At 40.0% G+C, this 16,544-nt stretch overlaps 2 protein-coding genes across 3 annotated transcripts in view; one reads left to right on the forward strand and one right to left on the reverse strand.

Annotated features, from left to right (window-relative positions):
* Positions 1-355: 355 nt before the first annotated feature.
* tmem160 (transmembrane protein 160) lies at positions 356-6,268 on the forward strand. The gene is made up of 4 exons (XM_034922012.2): positions 356-880; positions 1,716-1,740; positions 2,617-2,709; positions 3,290-6,268. The coding sequence occupies exons 1-4, from the start codon at positions 668-670 to the stop codon at positions 3,550-3,552; spliced, it is 594 nt and encodes a 197-aa protein (XP_034777903.2). The 5' UTR covers positions 356-667; the 3' UTR covers positions 3,553-6,268.
* A 1,485-nt stretch (positions 6,269-7,753) lies between these two features.
* npas1 (neuronal PAS domain protein 1) overlaps positions 7,754-16,544 on the reverse strand; it is a 40,537-nt gene continuing 31,746 nt past the window's right edge. For both annotated transcript variants that reach the window (XM_034024742.3, XM_034024741.3), the window contains 6 exons: positions 16,325-16,434; positions 14,919-15,106; positions 14,015-14,121; positions 13,561-13,708; positions 11,512-11,618; positions 7,754-10,999 (listed from right to left, as the gene is read on the reverse strand). In XM_034024742.3, coding sequence (XP_033880633.3) covers positions 9,984-10,999; positions 11,512-11,618; positions 13,561-13,708; positions 14,015-14,121; positions 14,919-15,106; positions 16,325-16,434 — 1,676 coding nt within the window. In that variant the 3' untranslated portion in view covers positions 7,754-9,983. The remainder of the gene's footprint in view (positions 11,000-11,511; positions 11,619-13,560; positions 13,709-14,014; positions 14,122-14,918; positions 15,107-16,324; positions 16,435-16,544) is intronic.

Consider the following 16,544-nt stretch of genomic DNA (forward strand, 5'->3'; position numbering starts at 1 on the left):
TTTCCTATTACCATAGCCTAGGTGCTGTGCAATGTTGCAATTAATAAATAGTATGAAAAATGTTAAAATACAATACAGCACAATTTTGACCTGGGTGCTTATTTTTTTTAAGCTGTCGAACTTATCAATGTATTCTACCACAGTTACATACTTTAAATTAATACATATGTTCTTAATATTTCATTTCTTACCTACTTCTATTGGAATTCTGCAGGTCCTAAAAAAAAGTCCTAAAAAAAGTGTCATGACTTAGAATCTTTCTGTAAAACCATCAGTAATTTGTACCCTTCTTGCAGACAGGAGCACCTGAAAAGTGATACTTTGGCTCCCTCTTGTGGTTACAATTAATAATTACATGCTGCAGTGTGGTCTTACCTGACTCGCTGCATACAAATTATTCTCCATACGGAGGTCTGTGAATATCATTTCAATGTTAAATTCCAGTCCCATATAGATTAAACTAATTTGAAAACAAATACAGACATATTGGTAAAATTGAAAACATTTTAATGCGTTTTCTTCAAAGAGCCAGGAGATGGCTCTCTAGTTTATCGAAGCCTGTTTTCACAATGACTGAAAGACGCGTCCTGCTGCAGTATTGTGCAGCTTTTTATCTTGTTGTCGGTTGAAAAGTGAAAGTGCAGAGTGTTTTGTTTTGGACTCGGACATGGCATTAGCGAGTTGGCTTGGTTTGAGACTGTTCCCTCGGCTCGGATCCCAGCTGTGCCAGCGAATCGGGCTTCTTCATCCCGGGGCTCCAGTAAGGCGTGTCAGTGGGACTCAGCGCGCCCGGGTCGCGGAAAAAGAGTATGGATCCTGGGGCAAGAGTCCAAGCCCAGAGCCGCCGAACTTCACCGAGCTCGACAAGGCTGATGCTATGGTAACATATGCAGACTATTGCTCATTATTATTGTTTTATGAAATACTGTACTCAATGTTGGCGTGTTTTACTTCACATAAAAACAACATTAAAATAATAAAATTGCATTTAAAGTTATTTAGGTTATACTATAAACATTATTTACATGTATCCAGGTTAGTGTTTCGTTCTGGGTCGTCACGGTTTTGAGGAAGATGTCCCGGGAATTAAATATACCTTCTCGGGACACTAGTAAATGCCAGTAAAGTTACCATAAACTGAGCACAGAGTTTAAACTTTTAAACAACCACGTTTCTTAGAAGGTCCCCTTTTTTTGTACATAGAGGGAAGACATTTCGGGCCGATGTAAGGATAAGTGCAAAGTGATTTGCGCCTGCAAAACACCGATATTGTTGCTAAACCTGTGTTTAACTGGCCTAAAGTGGGACTTAAGCGGTAATTAAAAACGCGGCATAGTAAAGAATGGTTTTTACTTGCGGTTCTGCACCCCCCCTTCAAATTAGCACTTTGCCATCATTAATCCAAATGATATTGAATTGCATTCAAATTAAGCAAATAGCATGGAATTGGGCGGGGATCTGGACTAATAAGCGGGTACAAACCTATTTTCATTTGTAGGAGACTAGAAATTGCGGGACCAACAGAGGCAAGGACTTATATTAATTTGTGCCTTTATATAACCCCCCCCCCCCCCCTCATGTAACAGACAGTGTTATGTTATGCCTACCATTGCTCTGTGCATTTTCTCATAGTATCCTGTTGAGAAATCTAAATTGGGATTCACTGTATTGTTATTAAAATATGGCCTTTGATACAGGTTCTATCTTGATTTCAGATGCTGAGGAAGGCCCATGAAATAGGTGAGGCGTCATCCATTGCTGAGGTTACCATATAAGACTCCATGTATATGAGGACAGTTCAGGCTTTTCAACTCACGATGAATTCTGGTACGTTTTGCCTGTCTCGGGTAACCACTGCAGCAGGACTTGCCAGACTGCACTGAGGTGTGGGTTGAAAAGCCTCAACTGTCCCAGTGAACACAGAGTCTTGTGGTAACTGCCCACAGGTTTTGACATCATGATGATTTGGGTTTTTTTTTTGTTTTTTTTTTATTTTATTTTATCAGTGCTGGCAAAATTGACCTTTGGCAACTAGAACAGGCTGAAAAACATCCTCAAGACTTCTCATTTCATGTTCGGTAGCTTTGGGGTCCGAGAGAAGCCGGAATATAGTATTTTACCTTTTTACTACCAAAGTTACAGGCTATTGTAGACTGTCCAGTTTTGATTAAGCAATACACGGCCATTTGAGATTCCATTCTACATGCTCTGGATGTTCGTTCAGTGTGATTGTGACACGTATACAGATATGAATGCAGAACTAAGGAGTGACTAAAGTCGGCATAAATAAAAAAATCTTTGTATTATTAATACATGTATTACGATACTCAAAACATCCCAAAACTATATATATATAGATCTTTTATTTAACATCATGTAATCAAAGAAACTACAAAATGCTATCGCAAAAGTCTACTGGAATCAGTATTTCATGTTTGATTTCAAAAGGTCACATTTGTCAATCTTTGTCAATTTGTCGTTAAGTATATGGAAAACACCTATTGCCCATTTTATCCTCGGATCCCTTGCTCACTAAATATCTTGGTATCCTTGGATATCCAGAGCAGTGTGTGGACTGACTAAGCCCCAAGCACTTCTGTTCTCTCTCTTGGTTAGGGTTCCTGTCGTGGTTTCGAAATGGCTTGCTGGCCACAGGGATCGGTGTGATCTCCTACGTTCAGAGTGATGTGGGATGTGAGGCTGCTTACGGTATGTGATGCATTATAAAACCATAACTCTTATTGCTAGTAATATTCTGCATTAAAAAGGAAGGCAGGGCGACGGATCAATCGCATAATTCTGACCTGGTTAAATAACCCCTCTGACTGAGTCTCAAAAATCAAACTTCATTTCCCTATTCACTGTAAACTGGAAGTGAGGTACTGAATTTTAATGGCTCGATCCTGCTTAAATAATAATAACATACATTATCTATCTCTCTCTTTACAAACCCTTTTTAAAATTAATTTCCAATTCCCATTCACTTATCAATCCCAACACATTTTTTTATCAAAATTGCAATTTGCAGTATTCTGTTAAAACAAGCTTCTCACAGAGGCAACAAATTACTTCAATTGAAGTCGCTGTTAATCGATTACGTTGGCTTCATATGAAAGCAGTCGAACAATCATTATCTCTAAAATACCAATTCCTTTGAAGGAATTGCAATTGGGAATTGATTTTAAAAAGGATTTGGAATTGAAAAACAGCAGAAGGTGAAACCGACTTACTTGGTTAAGTGAAATGACACGCGCTGAGGCTCCCCTTGCGTTGCTTGTTCCTGATGCAGGTTTCTTCATCCTGGGTGGAATGTGTGTATCGTTTGGAAGTGCCTCCTACATTGGGAACCTGTTTGCCGTGCGCCGCACCATGCTCCTGTCCCTCCCTGCAGTGCTGCTCAACGGGCTGGTGGTGAGCTCCGCTGCCCTCTTCTGGCTGTGCGCGGTAGCGCTGTACATCGGCAGGCTGGAGGTGGAGATCGTGCGTGAGGGAGAGGAGGGGTGTGAGGACTGCCGCAATGATGAAAAAGACAGAGACAAGAAGAACAAATAAATACAGGCTTCAATAAATAAACCACACCACCAACAACACTGCAGGGTTATTTTAGTGATCTAAACCGCGGTGGATCTAAATTGTTAAATTCTGTATTGAGGTTTTGGGGAAAAATAAATGAGTCAAGTCGTGAAAGGGAATGTGTAATAGGCTTTGAAAGTTGGAGAAAATTGAGGAAAGAAGGTAGGGAGCTCCTATTTATATAGATAGATAGATAGATATAGTATTCCGTGGTGCAGTAGGCTCTAACTGGCGCTGCTGCGTTCTTAACAGGCGTAGGCTCCCGATCAGCTCAGCTCCGAGCAAGCCACCCTGTTTACCACAGCAGCAGCGCAGCTGAACCAGCGACAGGGTGCTCCCTGTCACAAAGCGTCGTTAGCTTCCTGAGGATCAAAGAGAAGCTTTTACAATTTCAGTGTTTCGTTATTAGGCTCAGTTCTAATCAGACCCCCGTATATTTCTACTAGCCAAGCAATATCACAGTTCACGAAAAGGGAGAAAAACATGTGTGAGTAATCATGACTGGAAATGAGAAGCAGCACATAACTGTAATGCTCTGTGTGACAGAAGACACCTGCAGACTGCCTCCATACGTCGTTTTCTTATATGAGTAAATGCATCTTTTATTTGATTTTTTTTTTTCCTCAAGTTGAGAATGGGAAGTTTGTGCTGCGTCTGAAATTTGAAGGAATACGGTATATTAGGGATGTGCTTTTGGTACATTTTTATGAACGTTTAAATGTTATGCAGATGTCAGCATTTAAACATTTAAACCATATCTACATACACACACTATTTATATTACATTATTATGTATATTGACAGCCCTGGTTAGTATTTTCTAAGCAAAGAAAGCCTAAATAAGCAAGTAACGTTTGAAAAAAAAAAAAAAACTAAAAACACCGTAAGGTATATATTGAAATTAGGGCTGTCACTCTGATCAATTAATTTATGGGCATTAGTTGGGAATTATTTTTTTAAATATATAAAAGCATTTGTATTATTTTTGTCTCAGTAAATGTCTCTCTTTGTATTTGTACAGCACTATTGAGACAAACAATTTGCGTAAAAGTGTACCGGTACATTAAAGCCTATACATAATTTATTTATACTTATGTGTTCTTTGAATTAATATTGAAAAAAAACCTTCCTTTTAAAATCGTGTTGTACGTATTCACAGGGATGGAAGGGCTAAATAAATGTCAGTCTAAGCGTTCTGTTTAACAACAGTAATTTCTGAATGTTTTCAAACGGTGAAGCATTGAACTTGTGTTTTTGTGGTACGGCAATTTGGTTTGTCATAATTATTTACATACCACGGTTTTCTCATCCGGTTCCTCAAAATACTTCCAAACGTGGCTTTGCTTAGTTCCTTTGTTTATAGATGCCATTTTATGAAAAATATATAACAAAATATAGAAAAAAAAAAAAAGTATGTGTCATTAACTTTATTACTCCGTTGATAACATACCACGCCCACTACAGCAATGAAAAACAGAGTGCAGAGTTGCACCAAATAGAAAAGCTACTTTGAGGCAATTGCCAAACCCCTTCCTTTTATAATATCCGCCCTTACTGTGGCACCGCATAACGGACTGCTGTATATGATGATAAATTATTAAAATAATCTAATATAATCTATATCGATATCTATATAGATAGATATGTAATACATTGATGATTGTTCACCCACTTCAAGCACTCATATATCATAAACTAAAGTAATGAAGGCACTCGCTGACATTATTGTCTTGGCTTAGGGCTTAATTTATTGCACTAATTTAGCATTTTCCTAAAACACATTTTTCCATTAGAACTGGGCCCTTGGTTTCTTAGAAGTGTCAGTGTGGTTCACAAGGTGCAGTATAAACAGCTAAAGTCCTAGGATTTTTACATTTTTTTATTTTATTTTGCAGACTTCTGTTACATGAAAATTCTTACACATGTATGTATTTGGGACCTTTTCTTGGGTTGGATAAATATCTTGGAGTGGGGGTTTGTTTTTTCACTTGGTATAAGAAAAAAAAAATAGAAGTATGTACAGTTGATCCTTGTGCCTTCTCACCAATACAAGACTGGGTGGATGTTATCACTTATATTTGTGAGAAGACAGTAAGAGGCTCGCATTATAACAAGAAAGAGTTGTTTTGTGTTGTTACTGTATGTGTAGACTGTCTTTGATGCTATTTGACTTCCTGTTTGAACCGACTTCAGTTATAAGACCTGGATGTACACATTTTGTCTAGAAAAAAAAAACTAAAAACGAATATATATATATATATGCATGTTGTATATATACAGTATATGTTTCATTTTCTCAATTTAACTTTCATCTTATTTTTTTTCACAAAATTGTGTATGCCTGTGAAGGAGTTTAGTGTGGTTATAATTTTGAAGGTCTTAAGCTGAGAGAACTTGGTTTCAGGCCATTGCACGGCACACCAGGGGAGATTTGGGGTTTGATACAGCAAAGTTACCTCAAGCTAGGTCTCCTTAGTGGCTTAGTGTTCCCTCAGCTTTAAGTTTGAATCAAGCTCAACATCTGACTGCTTTATTAACTGTGTGGTGCCTGTGTGTATTGAATTGATTTGTTTAAGAACGATTCACAGCGTTGTTCTTAGTTCTGATTGCTATGCCTTTCTGGGTGTAACGACTCAACCGTTGGAATGTACAGCATAAAAACAACTAAAATAAAAAAGATATTGGTTTAAACTTTTCTATTGTTTGATCTGCAGTTTGTTTTACATCTTTATTTTTTCATGTCTACGACACTTCCATCTTCCTAATGAATTCACTGTTTTTTATTCACTAATTCATACCCTCTTCCTCGCCCACCAGGAGATTATGAGAAGAGTTCATTCAAGCATGAATGCATGCCTTATAAATGTGATCAACATAATTTGTTACACTGGAACATGGAATGAAAACGGGTAATATAATCCACATGAATCAACAGGGCTGAATTCAAAATGAATGACAATGGAACTTGGGAAGGGCATAAGATATTCAGGTAATCCTGTGGTATTCCGTAGTTTGTATAGAAATATCCTGCTAGACCAATCCTAAAAAGGTTATTCTTGCCTAGCAGAAATACGTTCCTCGTGGGTGTGTTTTAAGTTATGCAGTCTTTGTTTTTATTCTTTGTGTGTTCCAATGCAGTCTGCTTCACTGCGCTGTGTACAGAGGGGCTCTGGATGTATTTAAAATTCATACTCACTCACTCTCTCTGTCTGAAACCTGTCGGGGAGCCACCTAGATATGGGTCAGCATATAAATCGCTTCCCCACTGCTGCAGAATAACAACGTGGTAAGTTTGCCCTTATAGAAGTTTCCCATAGTAAAAGCATAAAAGTGTAATAAAGCATAGGGATGCACTGTAAAGACTAGTGAGGTATGGTAAAGCATATTAAAAAAAAAAACATGGCAAACCAGGCTAAACTCTGGCAAAAGCATACAGGCCTGGGAAAAGCATGGTAAAGCAGCAAAAATACTGTGCATAAATAAAGTGGTAAACTTTTAATAAAGGTGGCCTTAAGGTGGTGTTAATTGTTTATCCTTGACTCCCATATGTAATTCCCCCAGGATCTCCTTTCGTATTCCCACCTCAAGCATCGGTGTGTCAGATCATACAATGCTTTGGTCGCACAGTATACAGTGGTGTACAAATGTATTAAAACACCCCATTGCTTCTGTAGTTTTGATTTGTTGTGCATATGAAATCAAACCACTGGAACTGAAAATCTTGTCGAAATAGGCAAATTAGTGATTTAATTGTCTGATTTAATTGATGACTATTAATAGGCCACACATGCAACTTAAAATAGCAAGAGAAAAGAACCACGTAGCCACAGATGGTAAAATGCATGAGACTTTTGAGAAGCTGTTTAAGATGCCTAATTAAAAGCACAAGGTTTTCATGCAGGTAGATATGTAAAAGATATACATGATAAATCTTGAGGTGTGCTAATGCATTTACACACTACAGCATGTGAACAGTTCAAAGCTTATGTCTCGTCTGTAGATTTACAATTAGGAGTTCCCGCTACATTGCCTTTAAAAAAATAAATAAATAAATAAATACTGCGTACATTTTGAATGGCATAGATTTGTTTTATTTTCACAGTATTTTTTTTATTAATTTCAAGTTTTGACTGGATGGATTATTCACACAGATGCTAAACACATTGAGGCTAACGTTAGCTTGTTTTTTTTATTTTTATTTTTTCTTACCTTTTCTTCTATATTAAGCTACAGTGATGGGAATGAATACTCTACAGGTCCAGACTTCATAGCTGGCAGAAAATATTTCCAAAAAAGGATTATTTCCAACTAAACAGTTAAAAAGATACAGAACATTGTGCTTTTTTTTTTCACTACTTGTAATTCATTACGTAATGTTACCTTGCAAGGTATTTTTTTTATATTCAGGTTTTCATTTTGGGTTAACCCTATATGTATGTCACATGGAATAATAACACTAAAGAATATTGGTAACACTTTAGGTATCTGACAGTAAATCTGTAAACATGTTATTAATGATGCTATTAACAATTATACAATATGATTACCATTTTTTTTTTGCTTTGTTTTTTTTTTGCTGTTGTTTATAATCACTTATAACTGATGCCTAAACTAAAGTGTTACCAGACATTTCCATATAGTTGTGATAAGTAGGGGGGATAATGCTTAACTGTGATTAGTGGGTATTTCTGTATTCTAGTTTGGAGCAGATACTGAATAAGCTGCACCTGTTTTTAGGATGCTGAGAGGCGGAACAGACACACCCTTTAAAAATTCAGCAAGTCACGTCAAAGTACAAGCTTAGATCTGGTTAAAATCAAGCACCTTTTCTACTATAATTGACTGCATGTAGGGTATAGAGCAGTGAACTTGCTGAAGAAGTTGCGAAAAAATCCTCAAACAAATTCATCCTCTTAAGATAAAAACATTTCCACAAAAAACATTTTTGTTCTAAAAGAAAAAAAAAAATTACAAAAAGATAAAACCGATCGCACTACGCAACAAAACCATTTTCACACAAAATCCCTATTTGTAACAAGTTACTGTGTTCCATCTCAGAATATGCTTGCACAATAACTACTGTGAATTAAATTAACCCATTATGTGCCATTGTCCTCATTTGAAGACAGGCTACTTTGTAATTTTTTGGAGCATTTTTAACTGGCATCTACCAGTTATTAAAATGTTATCTTTAAACTATATTGTTATGATAACTTACTTAATTTTGTCTAACTTGACTCCTCAAAATAGGGCACGGCTGTTTGTAGGATTTTACATGTTTCGTTTTCCGTTTAGATTTGAATGTATCACATTACATAACTTGTGTTACTTTTAAAAGAAAAAATTATTTGATACTTAATGGGTTCATTTAACCTGCATATGAGTACAAATACCTAAAACTAAGCAGTCCTCTAATTAGAGATGAACAGAAGCAGGTCTCGTCCAATTGTGATCTCGCTACAATATGTCGAGTAATATTTAATTAAAAACACAATGTTCTGTATATACATGTTGTGATAATTGAATTAATTATACAATTAACAAGGAGGTACAGACAGTTCTTTACAAGTGCTACAGTTTTCCCTTTTTCACAGTACCGGTACTGTACAATTGATCAGCATTTACATTCATACTGCAAGTACTCACACAAATATTCTGTACAATACGACCCCATCAAAGCCCCTACCGCTACCACAGTGGATCTCAATAGGGCTGTGCATAAAAAAAAAATGTTATGGCTAAAATCTCTTCAAAGTCATGTGTTTTTCATTTGGCCTATGATTTCCATATACAGTCGTTCCATCGCCAATACAGACGCCGTGATGCTCGGTCTCTGTGAATTGAATGATCCAAAGAAAACGGCTTATGCTGACACTGAGCTTTTATGGTGGCAACGACACTGACTAGCCAAAACAGAAGGGCCTTAATAGTGGTTAGGCCCACAATGCCCCTGCTGTACTGTTGAAGTGGAAGCAGGCGTGGCCACTGTAGCTGTAGCTTGTCACAATACGCTGCATATGTCTGCAGGCTCGATTCATCGAGACCCGCTTGCAAAGCATGATTGTTGCAAAGCCTTCGCTACCATTACCTTTGTGAAGTCACCGCTTGCTTCCCATGATTGTTGCTGAAGAGTTTCACACAACTTGGTTCTAGTGGATCACATGACTACAAACATGTGCATACATTGCAGACCAGTCACCAATCTCAGTGTCTGTGATCAATACAGTTTATTAGCCTTTGCTGTTTAGTCGGTCTCTATTTTTGTGGTGGCAGTGGAGGGGGGGGGGGGGGGTCTTGCCTACATTATGGTCAATATCCTATCATATGGCCTTATTTCGGAGAAGAGCAAGGGGATTTGCCCCAGTTGCCCTGGCTACAATCCCAGTAGAAGTCTCAATGGCAGAAGACGGTCAGTCTTCGTCTTTATCAGTGGCAGGACCACGCAGCCCGTTGATGAAGGACAGAGCTGAGAAGGGGGTGTCCAGGGCATGGAAGCCACTGAAAGGAGGCAATCCACTGAGCCTCTGGAGGTGGGGGAACAGCGGTGGGGGCTTGGGATCTGCCTGGAGGTCTGGGGAGTTCAAGGAGTGGAGCTGGTGATGGGCCCCAGCCTGGGGCAGGTGGAGCTCAGCAGGGGCGTAGCGGATTGTGCTGGGGGCATACAGGCTGTGAGGAGTGGGGCCTCCCATAGATCGAGGCAAAGGGAGGACCACCCGACTGATCCCTCCCAGGCCGCTAACTCCTCCCCCGAACCCCAACCTCTGCAGAAGTTCGAAATCGGGTGTAGAGGGAGCGGGGAATAGTCTTTCCTCCCGGGAGAGAGGAGAACCGGAGAGCGGTGGGGAGAGAGCTTCCACCGAGGGGGTGAACAAGGCTTTAGGAGGGGCCTCTCCTCCAGGGGGGGTCAGGACAGAGTCAGGAATGCAGATCTGAGGGCCGTTCCCATGCGAGTGTCCATTTTCAGGCCCAGGGGCATGAGTGTCAAGTGGAATGCAAGGGAGAGAATGGAAACCCCAGATTCCTGAAGTGACGCCACTCCCAGTTTGCTCCGTTTTGATCTCGGGTTCCGAGAAGGAAGATGTCGAAGGGCATTTCCTGTGCTGGATCACTGCACACCCATTCGGGGTCCTCCCTGCCTCTTCATCCTCCTCCTCCTCCTCACTGCCTCCAGACTCCAGCTGCCTCTCCTCCAATTTGATGTGCTTGGACAGAGGTTCTGCCTGCCTCTCACTCTCACTTTCGCTCTCTAGTTCGGAGGACAAAGGGCTCCGGTTCCCCTTTGCCCTTGTTTCTAGGGGACCTTCCACAGAGACGCACTGCCGGCTCCTCTTCCTCCTCTCCTCGGATTGGCTGTCTTGGGGGTACACAGCTCTAAACTTTGACACATTGCCGCTGTCCAAGTTCTGGGGAGTTGTGGTGTCTTTACCTGGAAATGGTCAGTAAACAATGTGCTGTTAGTGTTCCTGTAATTGGTAGCAGATTGGCAAACTTTTTGGTGTTATTTTTGTTAGTATCTATGTAAATTAAACAGCAGTTAATCACACAAATTGGCGTTAATGAAATCTGTTAAATAGTCAGCCCTTTCTAAACATGTTCAATGAGGTCATTTATCCAAAAAACTTGCATCACATATTACAACCATGTTTTAGTTATAAGATGATGTTCTTTATCCCACAATTATTCCTGAGGGTCACGTGGAAATAGAGAAGTCTGATTAATCCAAAATATGATTGGTGTTTTGAGTTATTTTGACTGCTGAGCAATAGTTTTCCTAAAGCTCTCTGACACAAACACTAGATGTCACCCTTTTTCAAAATCTAACATGAAATACTGTACTACTATTATGGCTTCCGGTAGACTTTTGCAATATCACGTGCTGGTTTGGCCATAGCTATGTTGATATCCACTTTGTGCTATCCAGTGAATCTTGATTCGTACCCTTGGCTTCTTGTGGGCAGTCATCTGTCGCCTGGGTCTCTCTGGAGGGGCGAGAGGACTTGGGCAGCTGCTGGATGTCCAGGGGAGTGTCCTGAAGCTCTGGCCGGCTAAGAGTGACCAGACAGCAAGCGAGAGAAAGAAAGAAAGAGAGAGAGAGATTACACACATAAATAATCTGTTGTTGTACTGTCTTGATTAGGGTTACCACTGTGAGTAAACTAGGAAGGGTTTTTTTTTATTTTATTTTTTTATTCACGGACGCCGTAGCAACCCTGAAGTGTTTAAAATAGCAGTGTATCAAAACACAATCATTGTCATCAAATCAACACATGTTAAATATACAAAAAGCCAGATTAGAAAAAAATAGATCAGCTATAATACAATTTACACATAATCACAATTACTAAACAAATAATACATAAGATTGTTTATACATTTTTATAATGGTGCTAACACAACCTAATAAATTAATCTGCTATTAACTTGCAGAGAACACTGATACTGTTTTGTACTGAATACAGCAGCAAAACCGGGATGATTTAACAATTTCACTGTTTCCGACCGGGACAAAAAATGAAGGCTGAAAACTGTGACAGTCTTCCCGGGATGTCTGGCGACTCTAATCTTGATTGATCTGGAACTGCACACTTGCCCTAACACTGAATCCACCTGACCGAGAGTCTGCAGCTATCAGTCAACACTTTTAAAATTGAGGGATGCTCTGGTAAATTCGATAACGTGCAATTTCAGATTCACTTAATTTTGCTTAATATTGCCATCAAAAACTTTTCAAAATTTTATTTTCATAAATCTAATTTGATCTAGTGGAAATACATTTCAGTTCCTCATGTAGCGTAGTGTTGCTGTTCCTTCATCTACCTCCAATATTTCACTGAAATTAATGATATCCTTCCTTTGTACCAACACAGTTCAACACAAGCTGCCTTTGGCGTCACTGGCCACTCCTTTGAAATCCCAATTAAAACCGGTTTGATCTTGTTGTGCTGTTGGTAGATGGAATTTTTTTTTCCCAGTGGCAGATGGAAACGAGACTAAGCTATCCAGGCTAATTCTCAAACAAGTCCTTAGTTCTGTGTAAAATGCATACCACCTTTGATCATGGATCAAAGTCTCCCAACAGGTGGTCTTCTACAACAGGTGTTCTTTACAAGCTATAAAAAAAAAAAAAAAAAAAAAAAAAGATAGAAAGCTACATGTTGTTGGCAGCTATCTCTCACAGCTCAGCAAGCTGATTCTAACCAGAACACCCCCCGCCTATCATTCAGTCCTGGGCCTCTCGCTCAAGCTGTACCTGATTACTGCTCAATTGTGTTGGTTTTCTTCTGAGCCAACTAACCAACGCATTTCACTTGGTAGTAACCAGATTAAACCGCAGTGAAACCTTGACTGTTAGTGAGCCAGTTGCTGTTTTACCTCGCTATTATAAATATGCTAAAAGAAGGGTAGTGTTTCCTTTGCTCTGCTCCTCGCTGGGCATGCCTTATTATGCTTCTCATCCACTGGGAACAGGAGAAAGGTCTGTTCTCAGGGGAGGCTGAAGAAGTTAATTAGCTCTTGTAATTACAGCTCTCATTAACTAAAACACTAATCACCCAGCAAAACTCTTCATCCATTTTGAGTAATTATATATCGCCAGGCAAATTAGCGTCATTAAACAGCCTGCGTGTTTTTTTTGTTTTTTTTTTAATTCCGCCCTGAACGTGTATGCGCCTGTCTGTGCACCACACTCTGCTGAAAAGAGATACCAGCAAAGTGAGGACCAAAATGAAGTTCCCTTCTTAGATTTTTCCTTAAAAAAAAGCATGTAGAGTTATTTTGGGTGGGAGTTACAATATAAACGGGAATCATTGCACTACTAAGAAAGATCCAAAAAACACTTCCTGTATCGTCTGCTTTTAGATCAAGTCACCCAATCCAGCCACCAATCAGGGCCAAGCTGATAAAACCCTTACTAAATCTTGATCAATCTCTTTGGGAAGGCGCACTGTGGTTGGTTCTCAAGTGCTCAATGTTCTGGAGTTGGGGTACCTGAGCACATAGTTGACCCAGATGATGTTCCTGTCTTGGGGAGACTTGTGGTTGAAGGAGATGGTAGCACAGGACTGGATCCACAGGAACCCACCACGTCGCTGGAGCCAACGATAATACCCAGTCACCACCTGACCCTTCACTAGCACTGAGGAGAGGAGAGCAAAGAGAGGGGGTGAGAGGCAGACAGGGAGAGGAGAGACCATCTAGTGATAACACCCTGTCACCACCTGAACTTTCAACAGCACTGAGGAGAAGAGGGAGGTGACAGACATTTAGAGAGGGGAGAGGACAGTCATAATACTAGAGACACTTCTGTAATAGAGGCTAGAGGGACAGGCTGAAGACGCAGTCGGACGAACAATAGGACTAACATAACGACAGACAGGGTCTGTAAAACCATAATAGAGGAAAGAAAGTTAGAAAAAAGACTGGGAGTTAGGGATACACTCACAGTCCTCGTGGCTCTGTCGGATTGAGTCCACGTCTTCCACGTGGATGAAGTGGTAGCAGCTCTGCCCAATCACCTCTGTTGGGCTCAGGTCCATGTACTCCGCAATCCTGCATTTAAAGAGGGTTTGCACTACTGGATCAGGAAGCCACTGCTGGATACAGTCTGCTGTTTTGTACATATTTTACTACCCCTTTTTGAATAGGAAAATCTGCTGTACACTACCTTGTATATCTGAAACATATAGAGGTATCTGATTTTAGGGGTTAACCTTCCTGGGGGGTGGGGGGTACATTACGTTGTTCCCCTAAAATCAGATCAATGCTGTTTAGTGAGATTTGCTTTTGTTTCAAATACAGCATCCCTTCCTGCAGTATGACAAATAGCTGAGCATCTTCACTGCCAATTACTGTAAGTAAGACTGTATTATTTTCACGGTTATCACAGATTTCACCTTATCGACGCACTGCCTGTTATACTGCATTTAGGAACCTGGCAGCCAGTTTAGTTTGCTTCCGGTAAATGATTGAACACACACTGCATAGAGCTGCATGATGTCATTTTAACGAAAAAGACTCCAGCTGCAGCAAAGACTCGAAATATTTCTGCTAAAGATTTCTGCTCTGTCCAGTACAAGAAGAGGACATTTCACATTTCCAGTGATAGTATTTACTATTTATGTTTTTATTTTGTTTAATATTTTTGACTGCGAAATCAGCCATTTTTTACCGTGGAAAAGAAATAAATAAATAAAAAAATAACAGCCCTAAGCATAAGGTCGTGAATCTGCAGTGGAATTGCTCAAGTTGTCATAATAAAAGAGTTCATGAAATTAAGGACGCACATGTGCCCCCTCTTGGAAGTTGACGCCCATAACTCTCTTTCACAGTCTTATAGTCTGTGGTACCTGTTCTCACAGTAGATGACCTGCAGATCCATGTTGACCCGAAAGACGAACATGTGACTCTCCATGCGCACTTCATTGAGAGTGGAGGGCGGGAGCGTGTGAGCCAGGGCCACCAATCCCAGCTCACGCTGCACTGGGGCGGAGCTGTGGGTGGGCTGACAACGGATCCTACCTGTCACATGAATCACCTGCCGGAACAAGAAAGACATCCATGAGTCATGGAGCGAGATTTGAAGGGCGCAGAGTTTGGACACGTCCAGTTGACAATGCAGATATCAATAATTATTAAAAAACTAAGCGCCAAAAACTTGAAATATCCGTTGTTACACTTGCACCACTTTGACGTTGATTGAACCTACTCCGTCTACAAATACATATTTAGAGCAGTCAAGGATTGCAGTGTTATAGACAGTGTTATTTTATGTTTAATAATGATCACAGTTTATTTTCTGATTCACTTAATTTTGCTTAATATTGCCATCAAAAACTTTTCAATAATTTTTTTTCATAAATCTAATTTGATCTATTGGAAATACATTTCAGTTCCTCATGTAGCGTAGTGTTGCTGTTCCTTCATCTACCTCCAATATTTCACTGAAATGAATGATATCCTTCCTTTGTACCAAACATCATACCAATATGAATAGTTAACGATTCAAATGTAATTTTAAATGTCACCTTTTTACATTCCCCAAACTATTTTAAGGTGCATCCATCTGAGAAGTTCTATGTTCTGTTGCTCTGATGCATAGTTAATTTTCTCTAACTCTGCCTATACTTGCCTTGGCGCTTGTCTGGAGAATCCTAAGTGCCAGGACTGACCAGCCTTACTCTTTCCATTTAAATCACGTGATAAAGTGATATTTCAACTACTTATATACAGGGAGAGTAGGTGGCAGAGTTGAAAGGTCACATGGTCACATGATTTGAATGGAATAACGGAGGCTGTTCAGTCCTGGCAGTTAGGATTCTCCGGACAAGCTCAAAGCAAACTCAAAGCCAGGTAGAAATTATAATAACTCAGAAGCACTGAGAATGATGGCTAACAACGTAAACGATACTCTTCAAGAGGACTGAGGTATGCAAGCTGGCCTTTGTACATATGAATTGTTTTATACATACATGATCATCCCAATATGTTGTTTTCTCCTGCCCTGGTGATTTTGTGTAGACTTCCAGTAACCCCCCTGGTAACATAACTGCTATGTAGCGTTCATTCAGAGCGTAGCATTACTGTTGTCATGGTTTCGATGGTTTGCATGCTTATTACTTCTGCTTCCTTTTTATGTTATCTTCTATTGACCTGTATAGCATTGAGCTCAGCCTGTAATCACTTGGCTTGATAACTATTATTCCAGGGGCTCTCAAAGGGATTCAGACTGTCCTCCGTAACCCCCCCTCATTACCTTGTATCCGGATGATTTGATGTGCAGCCCCCGCTTTGTGAGGGTGGATTTCATCCGGATGAAGAAGCTGCGATAGGGGGAGTCCTCTGGGGGGAGGGGGCTGGGGGCTTCTGTTGGGGGGAAGGGAGAGAGAAAGAGTGGGGGAGTGAGTGCTCTGCGAATTAAACTGAAAGCTGGATTTTTTGAATGTCTCTTAATTTCCTGGTCATCAGTGTGGCTC

This window comes from Acipenser ruthenus, chromosome 7 (genome assembly GCF_902713425.1).
Source record: "Acipenser ruthenus chromosome 7, fAciRut3.2 maternal haplotype, whole genome shotgun sequence".
NCBI lineage: Eukaryota > Metazoa > Chordata > Actinopteri > Acipenseriformes > Acipenseridae > Acipenser > Acipenser ruthenus.

What these genes read in the sequence shown, in the direction of transcription:
- tmem160 (XM_034922012.2), top strand. Translation starts at nt 668, where the DNA reads ATGGCATTAGCGAGTTGGCTTGGTTTGAGACTGTTCCCTCGGCTCGGA. An exon ending in TCGACAAGGCTGATGCTATG is followed by an intron (nt 881 to 1,715) that starts GTAACATATGCA and finishes TCTTGATTTCAG; the next exon opens with ATGCTGAGGAAGGCCCATGA. An exon ending in GAGGAAGGCCCATGAAATAG is followed by an intron (nt 1,741 to 2,616) that starts GTGAGGCGTCAT and finishes TCTCTTGGTTAG; the next exon opens with GGTTCCTGTCGTGGTTTCGA.